The 15742-nt window shown below is 39.5% G+C and overlaps 1 protein-coding gene across 11 annotated transcripts in view; it reads left to right on the top strand.

Annotated features, from left to right (window-relative positions):
- The window catches only part of TRAK1 (trafficking kinesin protein 1), a 139529-nt gene that overhangs the window by 102217 nt on the left and 21570 nt on the right, over positions 1 to 15742 (top strand). For all 11 annotated transcript variants that reach the window (XM_074859148.1, XM_074859139.1, XM_074859157.1 and 8 more), the window contains 9 exons: positions 101 to 217; positions 5966 to 6066; positions 6888 to 6996; positions 8625 to 8703; positions 9120 to 9250; positions 9781 to 9855; positions 11073 to 11210; positions 12858 to 12934; positions 14958 to 15194. In XM_074859148.1, the coding sequence (XP_074715249.1) occupies positions 101 to 217; positions 5966 to 6066; positions 6888 to 6996; positions 8625 to 8703; positions 9120 to 9250; positions 9781 to 9855; positions 11073 to 11210; positions 12858 to 12934; positions 14958 to 15194 (1064 nt within the window). The remainder of the gene's footprint in view (positions 1 to 100; positions 218 to 5965; positions 6067 to 6887; positions 6997 to 8624; positions 8704 to 9119; positions 9251 to 9780; positions 9856 to 11072; positions 11211 to 12857; positions 12935 to 14957; positions 15195 to 15742) is intronic.

Genomic DNA, 15742 nt, shown 5'->3' with positions numbered 1-15742 from the left:
TGTTCAAGTATCTGTTCCTTTCATGACAATTTTACCCTCCCTCTGATCCTTTGGTGAATAAAAAATTTGAAATTAGCTTTCTTTTCTTAATACTTTACAGAAAGAACGTGACTTAGAATTAGCTGCTCGGATTGGCCAGTCGCTGTTAAAGAAGAATAAATCACTGACAGAAAGAAATGAGTTCCTGGAGGAGCAAGTAGAACACATCAGAGAAGAGGTAAGTATCTGCAGTGATGGAGAGAATTTTCCTTCTAGCTTCACCTTGTTCATACCTAATTTTTTTTTGGGTGTCCTGTCCATAACAGGTCAATCTGTGTTGCAGCAGTTTGGTCAGCCATTTTTATAGCATGTACACTTTTAGGAATATGATCCAAAAAGTGATTTGACCTGTTGGTTCCAATCAGGTGATTTGAGGGGGGATAAAACCTCAAGCTATCAAATTTTGCTCTGCCTCAGATAAAATTTTCCTTTGAAGCCAGCTGTTCTTTGAGTTTTGAGTCACTGTGCCCACTGTTTTCTTCTACCTGTTTTGTCCTTGTTCCCCTGCTTTAGGCATAATTCGCCTCTGTTTGATTATCTCACTAATCGCTCTTTCCCTTCTCCTAACCTCCCTTTGTGTGCAGCTCTTTCTTTTTCTTGTTTCTCCCCTGAATCTTTCTCAGTCCTCGTTTCTTCCTCGCCAACTGATGCTTAATTGCTTTTTCTCAAATGCTTTTCTATTCATACCTGAGTTAAATCTTGTCTCTTAGAACATAGCATTTGTGCTTCCCTTTGCTTCTCAAACTCAATATAATATAGGTACCACATATAAGGTAAATACTTCTTGTATTTATGGAGATTTCAGCAGTGCATGCTCACTGAAATCATGTGCATTCTGTTTTTTCCAGGCTGGGCCAACTTCATAGGCTCGTGTAAGCTTCCATTGTTCAGATGGGTCAGGATATATTTTAATGATTGGTAAATTTTATTCAACATACTTTGTATGTATGAACTTGTCAATGTTAGGAATCACTGGGTTATATTGGGAAGCAAAGCATTATAGGCTGAGACTTGCTACCTTCTATATAGGTTGCTAAGATCTTACAGCTTCTTGTGATTTTCCTGTATCTCTTTCCAGGGAACTGTGGTAGAATCTGTTGAAGCATGGGTTGGTAGCCTGCTGCAGTACATACATTTCTCTGAGTTTTACTGCAGTAATAATGTTTTAGACATTGATGAGCACGTTTAGAATACAGTATGATGGTGCACGTGTTTCTCAATTCATAGAATCGTAGAATGGTTTGGGTTGGAAGGGACCTTTAAAGATCATCTAGTCCAACTCCCCTGCAATGAGCAGGGACATCTTGAACTGTATTAGGTTGCTCAGAGCCCTGTCCAGTCTGGCCTTGAATGTTTCCAGAGGTGGGGCATCTACCACCTCTCTGGACAACTTGTTCCAGTGTTCTCATCATAAAAAATCTCTGCCTAGTATCTAGTCTGAATCTACCCTCTTTTAAACCATTTTAAAAACAGTTCTAAAACCATTTTAAAACCATTACCCCTTGTCCTATCGCTACAGGGCCCTACTGAAAAAGTCTGTCCCCATCTTTCTTATAAGCCTCCTTTAAGTATTGAAAGTAGCAATAAGGCCTTCCCCGAGCCTTGTTTTCTCCAGGCTGAACAACCAACTCTCTCAGCCTGTCCTCATAGGAGAGGTGATCCATCCCTCTGATCATGCTTGTAGCCTCCTCTGGACCCGCTACAACAGGTCCATGTCTTTCCTGTGCTGAGGCCTCCAGAGCTGGATGCTCACCAGAGCAGAGGGACAGAACCACCTCCCATGACCTGCTGGCCACGCTTCTTTTTATGCAGCCCAACATATGGTTGGCTTTCTGGGCTGCGAGCACACAAATTGGTATGATCTATAAAACTTACCAGAAAACTTACATTGTTTCAAGTAACACCTTATGTCTTTCAGATACCATTGAATTTTTAATCAAATACTTATACAGTTGCTCTTTCTTACTTTATTTCCCTGTGTGGGGAGTTAGGTGCTGTGGATACTGGCAGATTCTTGATAGATGTATCTTGGATGGAACCATGCTAATGCGAAATGCATTAGATTATTGGGGTAGTCTTTTGACTTTGTTTAGGAAGGGGCTGTGATCATGTTCAGTAAAACCTGATGGCACTGAGACTTTTCATGTAGCGCACTAGAGAACAAGAGGTGAGTGCGCTGAAGCAAGCGCTATACTGCCTTCACAGACACTTTAGTCTCAGCTTACTGTTTCAGAATTATATACGAAAAGCATAAACATTATACTGAGAATACTTTCTTAATTGTAAATTGTTCTGGTTACAGAGATGGGTGTCTACCTTTTCAGCAGCAGAAGTATAGTTGCCAGGTACAGTGTGTCTATCTGCTGTTGTATTACCATGTTCAGTAAGAATGCTGCAGCTCCAATCTCAAGATCTGTCCCTTTTTCCTGGGGTGGTGCTACCTACAGTTTAATGTTGTCTCCTTTGAAATTAGAGCTTGATATCAAAGCAGTGTAAACTGTCACAATGTGAGCTGTGCTTGGAATGGAGTAGGTCATTAGGTTTTAGCTTCTCCTAATCTTTCTAAATTTTCTAGTTTACGCTGCTTCTTCCTCTTCAGATTTTGTCATGTGTTTCTGAAGCTAAAAAGGCAGCGCTTCAAACACAGTGTCAGTCCTCAACACCACCTCAAACCTGTAGTAACATCTGAGTAATACAACCCTCTAGTCCTGTTATTCTATTTCCAGGTCACATATCAGAGCTTGTATTTTGGTGATAGCTGGTTTTAAAGTCCAAGTTTGATTTTGTTCTCTGTAAAGTAAGATGAAAGGAAAAGCTGAATTATAATCTGGAATGCTGTTTTAAAAAAAGGAACACTGGTTTTGGTATATTAGAGTAGAAGGTAATGTTGGAAAGATAGAAATGCTCTTTGGCCTGGTACTTGCATGCGTGTTATTTACATACAGTGTAACTGGGTCTCTTATTTCAAGTGAATAATTCCAATGTATTGAGCATTTAACTGCTGTCAGTCACAAAAACAATCAGCTGGACTATTGAAACAGTTGTTTGTGATTTGGTAAGGATTGTTCCTGTGAGCTAGGACCCATGTCTCTAAACTGTGGTGCTCTATGTGAGGATCCTTTTATCTTTTACCTTAAATTATTCGGAAGATAGGTACAACTATTTTGTGACATAGTTCTGAAGCTGAGTGAAGCTTTCAGGGCAGTGGAATGAATTAACAGCCTGAACAGATGGGGTCCTGGAGAACCAAGCATGGTGACAGCTCATGGGCTCTGCCCCATGGTGGGGGAGGGCTCAGTCTGTATTGCTTGGTAACAGTGCGTTGTGCAGGGGTAGTGTGGTAGTGTTTGCTCTGAAGGGTACATGTTGCAGTGGCTTGTGAAAATGTAGAAGAGGTCCTTTCTGTTCACAAACAAATCCTGTGTTTTGCAATGTGAAAATGTGTACTGGGTCTGACTGGGAGCTGATATTCTTCATGGCAGCCAATATGGTGATGTGTTTTGGATTTGTGACTAAAGCGGTGTTGATAACAACTAGTGTTTTGGCTTTTGCTCAGCAGTGCTTGCACAGCATCAAGGCTCTTTTTTTATTTTTATTTTTTTTATTCCCATTCTTCTCCCCTATCTATGTAAGATGTTGGGAGAGGGCGCAGCTGGGATAGCTGACCCAAACTGACCAAAGGGATATTCCATACCTTATGTTGTTGTGCTCAACAATAAAAGCTCAGGGAGAGAAGGAAAAAGCTGGGACATTCATGATTATGGCGTTTGTCTTCACAAGTAACAATTAAGTGTGCCAAGGCCCTGCTTTCCAGGAAGTGGCTGAACATCTGCCTGCTGATAGAAAATAGTGAATAAATTCTGTATTTTGCTTTGCTTGCATGGGCAACTTTACTTCACTTATTAAACTCTCTTTATCTCAGCCCATAAGTTTTTCTTGCTTTTGTGCTTTTGATTCTCTCCTCCATCCTGTGGGGGTTGTGGGGCAGAGTACATGCTCAGCTGATGGGTGCTTAGTTTCTGGCTGGGGTCGACACACCACAAAATGCTATGTTAAAGAGAGATGTTGCTGGAAGTTACTGCAGTGAGTCTTTTTCACATTTCACAGCATGACTAAGGTTGGATGTGACCTCTGGAGGTGGTCATGTCCAAACCTTCTTCTTAGGCAGGGCCACTTACAGCTGATTGCACAGGACCGTGTCCAGACAGTGTTTGAATATTTCCAGGGATGGAGACTCCACAACCTCTCTGGGCAACCATAAATAAAATACAACAAAAAAGTTGTACCTGATGTTCAGTGGCTATCAGGAACCATTGCCAATGGTCCTGTTCCATTAAAAGGTCATCCTTTCTGGCTGTTCACCTTCCTCTGGAGAATTAGAATGCTTGGAAATGGCAGTAAAAATAGTATCGTCGGTCCTCTTAATTCATAGAGAAAAAAGCATAGCAAAAGCTGGAGATTATCTAGTGCCACCATCACTGACAGTATCTGAATTGTTGATACTTAAAGAGGCTGAGCCATGATGTGCTGGAGGGAAGTAAATTGTTATTTTTGGCTCAGCTTTGTAGCTCTACCTGAAATGGGGGAAGTGAACCTCCCAAAATTAATGCATGGATTTTGTTTCATGATTTTCTGAAATGTGGTTGGTTGGGGTTTTTTTTTCCCTTGCATTTTAGAACCCATGTCTCAGGAGGGCTTGGTGCCTCAGTGCATTTGATTACATAGAATAGCCTTAGTAAATGACCTTGTTTGCTTAAAATTCTGCACAGTTGAAGTGCTTTATTGCATTGAGTCTGCTTTTTGTTCGATGAAAATGCAGCTTGAATCTATTTTATTGATATTCTCTGGGGTTTTTTGCCAGTAATAACTACAAATAGGAATATGCCTACAGTACAAAAAACAGAAGTCTAATAAAAACAAATGTGCTCTGCAATTTATGCATGGGAAGGGGAAAACTGAGGGCCAAGTCTTACAGTGCAAGTGGAAGGGAACAGATCTGTCTGATCAGTTATGCTGTTTATAGCTATGCAAGACAAAGAAAAATTCATCTCTTGCCACTGGGGTCTTAAATTGCAGCTGTGAAGTGGTCTAAGTGCTACTGTGTAATTGGGCTTTTAACCCTTTTTGTGAAGAATTGCAGTATAAATTAACCAAGATTAAGTTTCTGGAGCTCACAATTACAGAGTATCTTAACTGCCCAGTTTTGATGGTTTTTCCATTTTGATACCTGTATGTATTAAGTTTGGGGCTCCCACATACTACTTTACTAGACTCATGTTTTGGAGTCATCAAAAGCCCAAACTGCACCCAGAAACTGACTGCAGCCTCCACTGTTGCAGCAACCTCAGAACAGCAGCCTGACACTGTGTGGCAGTGTTCTGCAGCTCAGCCAGCAATTGAGTCCCAAATGTAACCTTACTACACAAGCATTTTAGTAATTTTATCTGAAGTCTCTTGTAGAGGAAGAAATGTCTGTATCTGAGATCTACAAGGTCTGTATCCAAGCCAGAAGGTGACACTCATCACATAAAATGGATGAAAGTGATGTTTGACTTGATTGTGCCACATTAATTTCTTGCAGTATCAATGTAATATATCCATTTCTGTGGATGTGAATCTAGACTAATGCAATGGTGAATCAGGATTGCTCACCTTAAAGAAGGTGAAAGAGAAACATGTCTGATAGCGGTGGATAATTGCATTGTTGAACTTCTAAAAAAAGAACACAGTGGCTAATTTAAAAGATACACTTTTCCTTCTTTCTGAGAAATAAAGCAACTGGTTCTGGGCCGTTCCAGTCTTGGCCTCTTGATTTAGTCTGAAGGTGGTGCTTGGAGGGTGAATAACTAGCTAATTTGTAGTGGTTTTACTTAAGAATGCACTTAGAAAATCAACTTACTGATCTGCAAGCTTACTCTTTGTGCAGGTCTCTCAGTTGCGGCATGAGCTCTCCATGAAAGATGAGCTGCTCCAGTTCTATACCAGTGCTGCTGAAGAAAGTGAGCCAGAGTCCATCTGTTCCACCCCGTAAGTTAATCGATCTACAATGTTGAACCTTCATCTGGTACTAAGCATGGACAGTTTGGACAATTTAATAGCTTTGAAAAGTAGTAAAATGATCCCTGTGTTGGCTGGAGAACTATAAATGGGACTCTGAACTTGGTGCATGGCACCAGCTGGAAGGATTTGCATTGGACCAGCTGGCTATCCAGGTGCCAACAAGAGTCAGGAGGGGAGAGTACATAGGGAGGCTGCTGACGCAGCGCTGTAACTTCACAGGAACTAGGTCACTGGGGTGGTGAGGCAGACATAGGTCCCACTTACAAGTACCCCACCGCACCACATACCTTTGCACGCTGTGCTAGAATGTGCTACGTGTGTGACCTTTGCACTTGAAGGACCCGAAGGCGCTATGGAAAAATTCCAATCAGAGGGAAGGAAATAAAGCATGACTTACAGCGTGGGTTCCAGGCGATTGCTGGCTGAGCAGCATCGCAGGCTCTGAGGGGGCTGTCTGCACTTGCTTGCAGAGTTATTGCTGCATTCCGGTGAAGTGTGTGCAGCATTAATCAGAAAGCTATTGGGTTGCTCCCTGTAGTAGGGTGGTTTCCTTTCTCATAGCCTTGGCTAAATAACTTTGCCATAGGAACTGTGTGGAATGATAAATAAATAAAATGTTCCCTTTTAAAAATCTCTGCAAATATATTGCTGCCCAAACATACTGGCATGAACAAGCTGTATTATTTCACATTGCTCTGGCTGGTTTGGAGACCTCTGGTCAGTCTGTTCTTCTGTGAGACTGACCATAATACATGTAAAAATGAGTTAAAACTTGTTTTCATTACAAGGCTGAAGAGGAATGAATCTTCCTCCTCCGTCCAGAACTACTTTCATTTGGATTCTCTTCAAAAGAAACTCAAGGACCTTGAAGAGGAGAATGTTGTGCTTAGATCTGAGGTGAAATTGCTCCCTTTGTGTTTCACTTAATACAGTTGTTCATTTAAATGCCAGAATACAGGTATTGAGAAGCATGTATTAGAAGTTGAGAGAGTCTAATTAAGAGTATATAATTCCACATGTGACACAGATCTCTTTGTAGTTATTTAATCACTATCCTGTATCCTAAATGAAGGAAAGGATGAAACATGGAAGCTACATGAAGCTATGTGCAAAGCAGTTTCCTTGCCAGAAGAATGTGCAGGAGCATGGGTGGGTTTTGGAGTCCAGCACTGCCCTTTTGCAACAGGCCTTAAAGAGCTGACCTGGTAGATACAGGTAACTTCAGCTGCAGATCTGAAGTTTGTAGGCTGGCATGGTCTCTCTTCAGTGTCAAAGTAAAAATCAATAGCCTAAATTTGCATTAAATATCTTCAATTTGTATTTCAAGTCAGGGTGTTAATATTTTAAGTTGAATGTGTTTTTCTTGCCTTTTATTTCTGATAATATTCCCTTTATTTCACAGGTGACACAGTTTTAAAAAGTTTATTTACTATTCCTTGCCTGTCAGAAATAATGCTTCATAATTGAATATCCTGTGAATAATTCTGTATTTTCAATGCAACTTTTAAACTTTGGGAGCATGTTACCATTTTGCAAACATGTAGTAGAGTATAAGAGAAGAAATACTTCTGAGCTAAGAATGAATGTATGAAAACAGTATCATTACCATTTTCTACTGCAAATGGAGGGCCTATTGCAAATAGGTAGTGTCACATCTTTGGACAAGACACTGCATAATGGAGAGTGCTGAACACTTCATTGAAAAGTCACACAAGGAGGATGAGCAATAGATGGTTCGAGAAAAATGAAGTTAGGGTTAAAACTGAGAGAGCCACTGCATCAGGAGCTGATAGGAGAACCCCACATCACACTGTCTTCCCTTCCAGGGAGATGCAGTCTGTGCCAGCAAGGCAAAGGATGGAGCCAAATCTGAAACTTCTGAGCTACACAGGTCTTTACAGATGCAGTCTGTGGCTGTCTGTGCATGTCCCCAGCATTGGGAATAGATTGCAGACCCTCTGAGGTGGTGCCAGACGGAACCAGCTGGGGGTAGCCACAGTCCTCTTGGCACTCCTAGAACTGGAGCAGGAAAGACAAAGCAGGGAAGGAGGTAGCGTTAAGCTTTTAGGTAGGATATATGGTTACAGTGCCAGAACTTTTCAAATACTATCTGAATGTTTTTTAAATACCTGAATATTTAATTCAGTTATATAAACCATGCATCAAATTAGTTTGTGGTGATACCTAGCTTTGCTCAGGTGAACAGATCATGGTCTGCATACTAGTCTTCCGTATGTCAGGGCTTTTTTTTTTTTATTTTTAGTGCAAAATGCGCAAGTGACATCTAGTGGGGATATGGTGATAATGATGCCAGTTTCTCTGTACAATAATGTCTCTGCTGAATGTTCACCTGGCCCCTTTTTCTAGAACATGAGGGAGGACAGGCAAAAACAGTAGTTTCTCACTGTCTTCCTGGAGGAGTGATTAGAAAAGCTTGTGTTTCTGAAGCAGATGGAAATGCAGCAACAGACTGGCAAAGAACAAACGTGCTAATATAGCATATTTGATGTGGATTTCTTGAATAGGCCTGTCAGCTGAAGACTGAAACAATTACTTACGAAGAGAAAGAACAACAGCTTGTCAATGACTGTGTAAAAGAGCTAAGTATGTCCCTATTTCTTTCCACTTCTCATTTGAGATAGTTCAGTAAAAAAAAGCCTGAGTCAGATCAGTCAGTCATGTTTTTCTGTGGCACTTATTTTCCTTATATAAACGGTTGTGAGGAGAAAATTTTTGGCTGAAATTTCACAGCAGAAAATTCTGGCTGTAAGCTAAATCTTTCTCAGTTGCAAAATAGTTTTGCATTGAAAATGCTAGTATTAAGGGAAAGTACAGTCTCCCTTGCAGCATGAGCACTTTGTGTTCTTTCTGGTTTTCTGTCCTACTGTTGTTTTTCAAAAATACCTTGCTGTGTTTTGAGGGAGGATCCTGCTGAATCAAGTGATGTTCCAAAAGAACATCTTTCTGCTTACTTTTCTACTTTTGGGTTTGTGATGTTAATTATAATTGCTTATCTTAAGGGGATGCAAACATCCAGATTGCCAATATCTCCGAAGAGTTAGCAAAGAAAACTGAAGATGCTGCCCGGCAACAAGAAGAAATCACCCATCTTCTCTCTCAGATAGTCGATCTGCAGAAAAAGGCAAAAGCTGTAAGGAATCCAGTTGAAAGCCTACCGTTGTGATTTGCTACTACTGTAGCTGGAAGACAAGTTATAATCCCCTGTATACTAGAGTCTAGAGGAAATTTTCCACCCTCCTTATCTGGGTGACCTTGTTTGATGTTTAATATCTAGCATACTTGACTAGAAAGCATCAGTGTATTAAAAGATGCATATATGACACATCAAATACAATAATTAAACTTATTTTGAATATTAGATGTGAAATTCTGCTCTGAACTTAATGACTTTGATAAGACAAGAATGTCAGTGCAAGTATTTCAGTGGGCACATACTTGTTTGTTTTAGGGTCTTGGAGGTTCATTTAGCAGGGCACAGACTGATGCTGGGTGTTCTTGTGTTAATATTCTAAATCTTTTTAAACTAATGTGTGGACTAGTACTGCTGCAGAGACAGTCTTGGGAAAAGTTAGAATTTTCCTACTTACCTGTAGTATAGGCTACAAACATCATCACAGGACAAAGCATCACAGTATTTCTAACATTTTTGGCATATTTTAGTGTGCGGTTGAAAATGAGGAACTTGTCCAGCATTTGGGAGCAGCTAAAGATGCCCAGAGACAGCTCACAGCAGAGGTGAGTACGTTACCTACTATTACAATAATTTAAGCCAATAGCTATTCACTTTACTGTGAGAATTTTAGTCTAAGCTGGATCAGAACTATTAAATATTTTTGCCTATGCGTATGGAATGAAGAAACATTTATGTTCCTGGTAGAGTTCAAAATTTTTTTCTTTCTGTTCTCTCCTCCTTCAACTGGCACACATTTTGAAAAACTGAGGCTTATGGGCTATATAGGAACCCATTTAGAGGTTGACCTCTCTAGGTTGGTAGTTTGAGCCTATTTTGAATAGTGAGATAACATGGAAGAGTTCATTCATACTCTATTTGTTCAGTGAAGAAACCAAAGGCAGTTCAGAATTGCTGACTGTCTTCTGGGTGCTACATTCACATGAACGAAATGGATGGAATAGAACAAATAAAGCTTGATCCCCTTAGGATGTGTCTTGTACTTGGACTGCTTGTTGTTGAAGGTGGGAATGCCCATAGAAGCTTTTGCTGCTGATGAGCCTTTTGTATCTGTGGTGCTCCACAAAGATTGAGCTTGTGCTTCTCCATCCTTTTCTTAGGAAAGACATTAACAGGATCTGTTTCTAAGACAAGTAGCTTATTTTTATGAAACTTGTAGGAATGTGATATTTCAGACTTCTGCCTCTTTGCCAAACTTGGTTGAAGTGGCTGATGAACTCAAAAACTATGAAGGTACACAGACATCTGCATGCAGAGTGACTGTGTAATAAGATGTGTTTCCTGAGAAAGTCCAGCTAAAAATAAGGCATGGTCTTAGGCTGTTGGAGGTTATAGTATGTAAGTAAGTCTTGGTTTTAAAATTCCTAAGTCCTTTGGAACACTGTGAAATGTTTTGTCCTTTTCCCATGCTGTTTGCCACTGTGGTCATCATGGCAGTAATTAGGCACTATACCTGATCAGACTAAAGATACTTTTAGCTCTCAGTCTTCTCTTTGAGAGTGGCTTTGTGTAGATACATAGGGTAGGAAACGGAGCAAACAGTTTCTTCCTGCATCATGGCTCACCCCCCCACCCCCCCTTCACATTACTAAACCATGTTACTAATGATTTTCAATGATACTCACTTGCTGAAGTTCTCTTCCTTAAAAGTGGAATATTCTTCCCTACATCATTATCTTTTACCAGTGTTAAAAGAATTTGCAGGCTTTTCATGATGATAGTGCAACCCATAAGGTCTTGGACTGTTTTCTATATGTTACAGTTGCGAGAGCTGGAAGACAAGTATGCAGAGTGCATGGAAATGCTTCATGAGGCTCAAGAAGAGCTGAAAAACCTTAGAAACAAGACTATGCCAAATGCCATATCACGTCGGTACCACTCTCTCGGTCTCTTCCCTATGGTAAGCAGATTTAATTAAAAAACCTGCACTCACTAGAAAACAACTAACCAAAGGAAGTATATTTGCATCTGACTTACAGCCTCAGGGATAGGATGCTAGGCCAGTCATGAGCATGGGTGAAATCTGTAATTTTATAGTGTTAAAGGATACCTGAATGATCAGTTTTGCATACCTGGTTCTGAAACAGTGGTACTGTGCAGTTACTTGTTTTTTGCTGCAGTACTATATACAACCTGCTGCTGGCTGTGCTTATGCTGTGAATCATGGGTAACATTAATAGGTTGTTACACATTTCTGTACACCTTTCTCATGCATCTCCTGTAATGTGGTGGCTGATTTTCAGTAGGAGCTTCCTGTTTTTCTTCAATATCATTGGAGATGTAACTTCCTGATAGCATAATGATTTCTAAACATGGCATCCTTCTAGTCATTTATGATATACATTTTATTTCTTCAGTACTTGAATAGGTTACACATGTGCTCTTGTTTTAGGGTCACTGAAAATTTAGTGGTTCATTAAAAGAATATTTGTTTCTAATATGTATTTATAGGAACATCAATTACTGCAGTGTCACAGGTGTTACCAACTTTATTTACCTAGTTTCATTTGATTATGACATTGTACGTTTAAAGCATGGGAAATATGCAGTACCCTCAACCAAATGAGGAAAAAAGAGTGAATAAGAATGCCCAGCTAAGTTCAGGGCCTGGCTCTGCTTGTCTGTGTATCTCTAATAATTCCATTACTTCTGTGGGCAATGGTATCAATGAAGTTTCTTTTGAGTTACATTAATGTAATCCAGCAGCAGAATCTGGCCCTCCTTGTCTTTAGTCATGTCTCGTCTTAACTGCTGAAGAACGCAGATATCAGTGCTCATAAGAAGTAAATTGTCAACAAAGACTTAGCTTGCCTCTGTGTTCCCTTCTAAGTCTGAACACAGGCCAAGTTAAAGCGCAGACATTTAATGATACAAGTTGTACTTGCACAAATACAGTTGAAAGCTGCGAAAAGTGTACTTATGCTGGGATAGGTTTATGTGTTTTGTATAAAAATGGTTTTCAAATGTGACCAAAGACCATTTAGATTTGTGAATGTTTGACACTTAGACCCTGCACCTAACTGTATTTAGTCAGTAAAACTTACTGACCAGCAGTGGAAAATTGATAGCCTGTCACCTTTAACCCTGTGGGGGAAGTATATAATGCTTTGTGCCAAGAACCGTGTCTTTTTGTTGGGTGGGTGGGTAATATCGTGAAAGAGAAGAGCATTTTCTGTTTATTTTAAATTAAGCAAAACTTTATACATGAAAGGTGGGTGTTACTGAGTAGGGAATTTAGTCTGGGAAGCTGGGGCACCTGAATTCTGTTGTTGCCTGTGGTGGCTTTCTAGGATCTTTGACAGATGTTGTATGTCTTCAGATGGTAAGTACCGTAGCAGTATGAAGCTAAGCCATAATTTGTCAGTGATTTAGATATATTCATTAGTCTTCCAGCCTACCAGTCAATTTTCATTTTTAAACCTTCCTTTTTTCTGGAATGACACCTTATTGGTTATTAATTATCTTATAGAAGTAATTGATTCTTTTCTGCAATGATAACCTATTAATACTATGATACTTGTGTTTCTTTTGTGCTTATTTTCAACAGGATTCTCTGGCAGCAGAGATAGAAGGGTCAATGAGGAAAGAACTGCATTTAGATGAACCCGACTCTCCTGACTTGGCGTACGACTGAAAAGAATTGGTTCCTAATTGATTGATTATATCTGAAGTTAATTATTATTTGATGAGAAAGAAAAAGACAGGAAATAGTTGAGCTAGGGTTTTAGAATTAAATATTTCTGGCAAAGTGTGAATGATAGAGAGAAAGGAAAATAAATTGTCTGGTTGTTGGGGTAGTTGTATTTTCTGCTAAAGCTACCAAAAGAAAATGCCTGTATATAGGTTTTGCATTGTCTTATGAACTTTTTGTCCTTATTCTTGAGTCCTGAGAATGAAAAAAGGTTTGTTATCTTATGTGTTACCATGCTAGGTTTCTTCAGTTAGTGATTAGGGGATGAGTTCAATTCCTTGGGTTCTCTCTTCAGGTTTTAAAACAGAAGTTACCAGGTAATTATTGATCTAATCCATTTTTTACAGGGGGACAAGCAGTATAGAAAGGGATTCAGAGTGGCTGGGTATTTATAGTGTGATGCCCATTACACCTGTGCTGAAGTTCTCTTGAATTAAACAAGAGAGTGGTTTGAAAGAAGTTACATACTTGTGATACTCCAAAAGCTATAGATGGATACAGCTTGGCAGAAGTGGCCTTACTGACACCAGTTACACGTGTACTCCAATAGGTTTATCTCACCTATTTGTACAAAGGATGGACTGGTTAATTTGAAACAAGTTAATCCTATTTAGAGGGTTTGTTAGAGAAAGAGTTTACAAAGAAAGGACAGTCAGGGAAGGTACAGTAGCCACTTTCCAGAAACCTTGTAAGTATATTTACAAAAAGTTTGCACATACTTAAACCTTCTCTGAGCATGAGCAAAGAATTTTAAATGAGGGTCTGACAGAGTGAAATGTTGATTAGAAAGATGTAAGATCAGAAAGATACGAGCATGCTCAAACACCGTAGGATCCTTCTGTCCTTCCAGAGTAATCTAACTTAAGGATAGTTTAACTTCTTTAGAATTTCTTTTATATTGCTGTGTGTGTACCCAAGAAGGATACCTTTTTTTGGCTTCATGGCTTGTCTTTTATTTCTTTGCTCAGCAGTAGTGACTGTAGCCTCTGTGGGACCGTTTTTTGATAGATGCTCTTAGATTCAGTGTCTTAAAGATATACAGAGAGCCTACACGCAGAAATTGCAACTGTTGAGTGCTCATAGATAGAAGGAAAGAAACTTAAATGACATTAAATAGCATAAGGCATGCTGTCGTTGTTATACCCTGGCAGTGTTACCTTTAAAGCTGGAAGGGATGTGCTGATCTTGTGTTCAGCCATTGTTGAACTGTAAAACAGAGCAGGATTGGCACTTATGTAGTGTGATGTAGGGCGAGTTTATTTTGTCAAGAAATTTCTGCTGAAGTGTCATCTGATCTTAATCTTGAAGCAGATGAACAATGTTTGTTACAATATCAGGACAGCAGTGTTAAAGAAGGAACTCTAGAAGTAGGTCAAAAATTAGGTTTCCAGCCTTGACAGCCTCTCTCTAGATTCTTGGTCCATTATATTTCTGATTTTTTTTTTTTTTTCTTAAAATGCTATTTAAGGAAGTCGGAAATTGGTTTCAAAAAGAAAAGTTACAACACTCTCTCGCATAGAGATACTTGGTATAGAAAATTCAAATTACCTTTTAAAATGGATTAGCCAATTCATAGTTAAGAACTGAATGGAGATCAATGTTGTTTTATAAAGACTCCTTTCCACACAATGGCTTTAAGGTGGTTTTAGCTGATGCACTGAAATGCTCTTTCACTTAATTTTTATTAATGTTTGAGAGGGCCCATGCACATAATTCTCAAATGTTCTGTCTAAAATATTCTAGGATGATGGAAGTATTGTGTTTATGGATTGAATAATGGCTAGACTGCAGTGAGTGTGGGACTCTGTGCATACTACTTTTCAAAAACTATGAAGACAAGGTGGTTGCTGGAGCTGTGAATAGGAAGGGTTGTTAACAAGCTGTTACCTGTTTCTCTGTTCCTTCTTACAGTAAGAAGGCACTGTGTGATTATTAACTGTGTGTATGTCTTACCAGACATCAGAAGCGGGTCTTCGAGACGGTGAGAAATGTTAACCAAGTTGTCAAGCAGAGATCCATGACTCCGTCACCAATGAATATCCCAGGCTCTAACCAGTCCTCTGCTATGAACTCAGTCATTTCTAGCTGTGTCAGCACTCCACGTTCCAGTTTCTATGGGGGAGACATCTCGAACATTATGATAGACAACAAGACCAATACCATCATCTTAGAGACAGAATCCTCTGACAATGGGTCAGTACTGTAGCATTGGACTTTGCTTTTGCTTGTTTCTGACATAAAGGCAAAGTGTTTCTAATTTACTCTTTTTGTCTTACATTGTGCAGTTAACACAGTGACATATGTCTTCAAAAGTTTCTTTACTTTGTGCTTACAGTTCTTGAGCACTCAGTTTGTTTAAAAGGAAGGCTTTTTGAAAGTACTGTGCATCAGTGTCTGCAACTCATACCTGTTCTGAGATGTAGCATCACCAGATGATGTAAAACCACCCTTTGTCTTTGCAGCTGTGGGTCAACACTTAAAACTAATTATATTTTTACCATTTTACGTTAATTCCAGGGAGTTGTGATGTAAGTTGCAGCTGCAGCTAACTTTTGATCCTAAAAATAAATAAAGTATGTGTGTGTAGGTTACCTAATATAAAAACTTATGAATGAAACCAATCAGAACTTTGCTCTTCTAGCTACTTGTGTCTTCCCCCAGTACAGCTCCACACTATGCTGCATATACTTTACAGTAAATATCACTTAATATCTCAAAACAATGAATATTTGTCAACATAA

This window comes from Strix uralensis, chromosome 1 (assembly GCF_047716275.1).
Source record: "Strix uralensis isolate ZFMK-TIS-50842 chromosome 1, bStrUra1, whole genome shotgun sequence".
Classification (NCBI taxonomy): domain Eukaryota; kingdom Metazoa; phylum Chordata; class Aves; order Strigiformes; family Strigidae; genus Strix; species Strix uralensis.
Note: the sequence above shows the minus strand (reverse complement) of the source record. Positions and strands in the feature narration are given on the sequence as shown.